At 33.3% G+C, this 5,882-nt stretch overlaps 1 protein-coding gene across 1 annotated transcript in view; it reads left to right on the top strand.

Moving 5' to 3' along the window:
* The window catches only part of LOC110023836 (uncharacterized protein At2g23090-like), a 7,370-nt gene extending 2,304 nt beyond the window's left edge, over positions 1-5,066 (top strand). The window contains exon 3 of the mRNA XM_020723447.1: positions 4,711-5,066. Within this exon, the coding sequence (XP_020579106.1) occupies positions 4,711-4,830 (120 nt within the window). The 3' untranslated portion in view covers positions 4,831-5,066. The remainder of the gene's footprint in view (positions 1-4,710) is intronic.
* Positions 5,067-5,882: the final 816 nt, after the last annotated feature.

Raw genomic sequence — 5,882 nt, 5'->3', positions numbered from 1 at the left:
AACCGGCCGCACCCCTTTATCCGAACTGCTTCGCTTCTGTTTTTTCCCGCGAGCCTGTCTGCCTTGCGAACAATCCGCAAAATTTTATATTTTTCTGCGCCGTAGCCAATATTTTCTTTCTCTAGCCAAGGAAATTCAGAAAATACTTCCAAAATTTCTTCTCCAACCAGAAATTGTGCTTTGATTCTGCCACAAATTCTTTTAAATAATTTCTTAATTAAGATTCCTTAATTAAGTTTACCTTAATTAAGTTTCCAAGAAAAATGATTTTCCCTTAATTAAGTTTCCCAGAGAAACAACAAAATTTTTCCAAAAAAAAAAGAGAATTGAAATATTCCCTTAATTAAATATTTCATTTAATTAACTGAATTTCAAATCATTTTCTTTCTTAAGCCTCAAGCAAAAGAAATCTCATCTTCGCAGATCCAACAAAGAAAATTTTAATTAAGTTTTCTTAATTAAATATTTTCTTTAAATCAACTTAATTAAAAAATAACTTTTCTTTAATTAAGTAAAATTCAAAAACTTTCCTTTTTTTAGTGGGAAAAGAATTTATTGATTTCCTTCCTTTTTCTTCTCCGCAGCCTCCAAAGGAAACGGATCGAACCAGCAAAAGAAACAAATGGGAAGATTCATTCCAATTTCTCCAAAAGAACCTTCCTTTCACGAATGCGCCAAACCTTCCTTTGCAAAACTTTTTTCCTTTTCAGATCCACGCACAGAAGGAAAGATTCCTTTCCTCCCTTCCGCCCAGCCGCCTTCCGCAAGAACCTTGCCGCCGCCAATCGCGACTTCTTGCAATTCGCTAATTCTATTGTTGTACCGAAGCCGTGAACTAGCGAACTCTCCTGTTGTACCGCGAACTCGCGAACTCTTCTTCTTCTATTGTTGTACCAAAACTTTTTCTTCCCTGCTCTCGACCCTGTCTCTGATACCACTTATTGAGAAAATTAGGGCAAAGAAAAACAAGAACGACACAAATCCAGAAGAACACAGAGTTTTAACGAGGTTCGGCAAAGATGCCTACGTCCTCGGGAGCAGAGCGGCGACCTCCTTTTCAATATTCAGAAAAGAGTACAGAATACAATATTCAGCTCTCTCAAAGACCTAGGATTACAAACAAGTTTATTTATGATCCTAGAGTAAACCCTACAGTACAATATATAATTCTCAAATTACCCCTGTACCGTATAGCCCCAACCCACATAACGTAACTTCCCGATTTGGACAGAATCTTCCACTCCACTTCGTTCCAGTGTCTGGCCCTATATGGTATATGAGTCATATCATAACAACAATGATATTTTTTTTTATCCATTAAGTGTGCTTTGGGGTATTTTAAGGCATAAGGCTTAATTAGTCCATTAAATTAATGAAAATACGAAATAATAACTTATAAAAATTAAGATTTTTTCAGTAAGTCTCTTTCATTTCTAGCTCAATATAAAAAAGGTATTTAAATTATTAAGATTATAATTATGAATTTAGAGGTCTCTACTACTCTCATCACTTAGTGGTCTTCATAAGATTAATCATTATAGTGAGTTGTTTTTTCTCTTTTCTCATTACCAGGAATTGAAGAGGTGCATACGACACTGATTATCAATTCTATTTGTTTTAGATTTTGCTTCTCATACATAATAATTTAAGATTCATTTTATATATTAAATTTATAAATTAAAAATCCAACACCCTATCATTCTACAATTCTTTCTTTTTATCATGTCAGTGTCATTTATTTGGACTTTTTAATTTGTATAATTTGAAATGTCGATTTCAATCTTCTTTGCTTCATTCTAAAAGTCCTTTTAATTTTGTGTAATGCTGATATACTTGCCTACTTCATCCTATTTATTATGAGAAGGAACATGTCATGTTTGTTCTACAAAGTCATTTAAGTAGTAGGCTCTGCCATCATGTATGGTGGAAGATCTGTTAGTTATTGCGAGAGTGTTGCATCTTCTTCCATATGTTGTTAATGTTTCTTTTTCTTCCCTAGTGTAAAGGAAGAAGCATTACCATTATGCTTTTCTAATCAGTGGAAGATAAGACTGAAGTTTTGGCAGGCATTGATTGCAAACATGCCTTGGGTTTAAACTCCTTTACTTCTATTCACTTTGTAATTTTTGTCATATTTGATAAATTGATCTTGTTGGGCCATTCTAAAGTAAACAATATCTCAATCCCGATGATAAAATGCTACTGAAGAAGACTTGTTATAACTCAAGTGGGGCAACTTTACGCGCCATTTCATCTTTCTATTTCATTAGGTGGCAAAATGGAGTTGATATTGTTGACTAGTCATTATCTCTGTCAGTTCGGATCCAACGAAGAGGGTAAATTTGAGGTATGAATGGTCTCTAGATGAAGTATTTGGATGAGACTACCAGAGATCAAATTCTTTTCAGGTCTTATCTCTATGTTGCGCAACATCTTATTTCGCTTCCCTATGCAAGGTGAAGGGTTCCTCACTCACATTGTGTTGGGTGATGGCCTTTATCCCCTGTGGTTTTTAAGTTAAGGATAGACTTAAGAGTCCAAATATTGGATTGACTCAAATGTTCTACTTATCTCAAAAGAAGTGGACCCCATTTTTCTCTATGCTCGTCCTTCTTCAACTCATCTAGAGAAGGTTTCATATGAAAATTTCAACATTGTTTATCATTTTGACCATTAATTTTTGCATTGATTACCATAATGGCTGCATCTAAAAGGGTGTTGTTTGTGTTTACCTTTTGACGATTCCTTAATGTTGCCCTTTTCCTTCTTGTTGGGCTTTTAAGTGTCTCCTTCTTGGACATTTGTAGGATTTTCTCCACGGAATTGTTTTGATGATAGGTGAATTAGAATTAGCTGAACAAAGATAATCAAATTTTGTGTGTTAACTAGATCTTTCATATTGTGGGCAACTCAGCTATATCTGATTTTTATTTGATCAGATTCAAGCAGAAAAGTAAAATTTGTTAATTGAATTGTGCGTAAAAGCCCAAATTGACTGATGATTTGTTATGAGTGTGGTATTGTACTTCTAAGCCCACCCAATCTAAGTTCATAAACAAATTCGTTACTAGCAGAACAATAATTTTTTTAATCACACTTTCAGCTTTCTCTTTATTCAACTGATAATTAAGATTTCTCTACCCTTTTGATGGTTTCACTGTACCAATGAAGATTGAATGTCCTCATTGATAGTTTGATGGCAAGTTGGCAACAAAAAAGGCAACACAAGAGAGGTGCAACTGGTTAATCAATTTTTTTGTCATGGATTTCTATGGAAATCCTTGATAGACATGAGAGAGGTGAATTGGTTATGAATCTTGACATTGATAAGAGTTTGAGAATGATGCGGCGCATGTTAGAAGTCCAGTGTTTCTAATGAAAATTGGATACATGATGTGGACAATATTACAACAAATTTGCAACGTTCGCATTACACTAGCTATAAATCCAATGTCGATGAAAGATACGTGATTTTATACTTGAAGTTGCGACGACAATGTTAAGGATAATAAAAGTCATGCATATGATTGGAACTTCGTGCAACTGAATGATTTATTGAGCTCGACGTGGAAGTTCATCTAGTTTATTGATTTGTGCCCAACTTGAAGATGCCGAAGTTAGTTAAACCTTAGCCTATGCCAGACTCCACTCGCCTTCCGGTAGTTCTGGTGTCAAACTCATTTTGGATATGATTATGTAACTCTACTTGAAGTTGACCTGTTTATAGTCACCCATGTTATCGCATGCAGACTTGATTATGAATATAAATTCATTACAATCATTCCATGGGTTGGATAATAATCAGATATTTTCTGGCCAAAGAGTTATAAATGATTACCATGGCATAATAATCTCGTCATGTATGGGTTGGTACCTCATTCTTGTCTTTGATTGCTTTATTTGGGCGTGTAGAGTTTTCATTTTGTATCTTAGAATACGGTGGAATATTTTTAGCTTATGATATATGTATGGCTAGCATTCAAAGTGATGCATGAAATTGTATTTATGAGACATTGTAAAGGAGTTTAGGCATTCTATGTGATATGATAGATTTGGGCGGGATAAATGTAAGAAAGCAAAGTTTAGGTGTTAGATATGTAAATACGTAGGAATTGTTGGTATGGTGTAGGTAAATACCCCTATAAAAAAACAGAACTGGAAATGATATCACCATAAACATACAGAAACATACTGACAGACCAAGGGTCAACTTGCCAGAAAAAACTTGAGGTTTAAACTACATCTCCTTTGCCCTCATGGTTCTACCATTTGGCTTCAAGTGAGTTTGATTGTGCTTTGCTTTTAAGTTTACTTTTTACATTTATACCGCTCAAATCTTTCGTATCGCATAAAAAATACAACTATTTAAACTTCTAAAAAGTGAAATATATATTTTCATACTTAGGTAAGTTATTACATACATGTAAAGTTGGCGTTTAGGTGTTTGATATGTAAATCTTCCTTTACTTTTCGTCCATCGTTTTACCCGAGGACATGGACTCTATGTTAAAGGATTCATAATCTAATAGTTCTGTCTATGTAGATGTGTTTATCTTATAGGCGAGAATTTTCGAGGCTCTTACGGCGCGAACTATTTGGCACCCATATCTGTTTGTTACTTGTTATATGTTTTTGAATAATCTATTTTGTCTGAGATGTTGTTGGGTTAATTCTGCAATTTTTGTACTTATGATTCCATTAAAAACACAGTGCAAGGTGTGCATGCAAACATTTATGTGCACCACATCAGAATCAAAATGCAGGGAACATGCTGAAGCAAAGCACGCTAAAGTGGATGTCTGCCAGTGCTTCCCTCATCTCAAGAGTTAAAGCTACAATGCTGCAGGTGAAGAAGCCAGGTTCAATTCTGAGTCTTCAACCAGCCCTAGTAAGTCTTCAGTTTAAGCTATGTGAAGTGTGTGAAGTAGCTGCAACTTTTTGTAATTTGGAATTGTTTTGTTTTTTTACCCTTAGTTTGGGGCTATGTTGGATTGGCTCTTTGCAGGTATAACTATGTTGTGATTATGTTGATATTATTTAGTAAATGAAATTAAGCTTTTTATTTAGAGGTATATATATATATATTTCTTTAATATCATATCTTTTTATTTATTCTTATTTATTTATTTATTTACTTTTCAATAAAATTTCTGAAAATACGATTGATCTTAGTGTTCTTAATATTGTTAGAAATAATAAAATATTTTATATTTACTATCTGATTAGTAAAAAATAAATTGAAGAGGCTTTAAAAAAAATCAAGAGTAAAAAATTAGTATGACCTGATGATATCCCTTTTGAAATGTAAATATTTAAAAGATTTGGGATTTTCTTGGCTTGCCAAATTCTTTAATATTATTTTAAATACTAAAAAGATGTCTGAGGATGGAAGAGTATTTTGATCATCATTTTTAAGAATAAAGGCGGTGCACAAGATTGTGTTAATTATATAAGAATTAAGTTGATGCGTCTTCTTTGAAATTATGGGAGAGGGTTATTGATCATATGTTAAAATGTGATACAAAGATTTCTCATAATCAGTTTGGTTTTATGTCGAGCAGGTATAATATGAAAGATATATATTTATCGAGAGATTTTATGGTGAAGTACAGAGTGAATAAGATGGATCTACATATGAGCTTTATTGATTTAGAAAAAAAGCTTACAATTAGGTTCCAAGAGAAGTTCTTTGGACAGTTATAGAGAAAAAAATGGTGTTGATATTACTTATATTCAAATTATTTAAGATATGTATAATAGAGCTGTTATGTTTGAAACTGAGGATTGACAAGTATTTTTCTCATTTATGTTGGATTACATTAGGGATCGACTTTAAGCCCAAATCTTTTTGCTTTACTTATGCATGCGCTTAGTGGACATTT

Source organism: Phalaenopsis equestris, unplaced genomic scaffold, assembly GCF_001263595.1.
Source record: "Phalaenopsis equestris unplaced genomic scaffold, ASM126359v1 Scaffold000233, whole genome shotgun sequence".
Lineage (NCBI taxonomy): Eukaryota > Viridiplantae > Streptophyta > Magnoliopsida > Asparagales > Orchidaceae > Phalaenopsis > Phalaenopsis equestris.
This window is presented reverse-complemented; position numbering and strand designations above follow the sequence as displayed.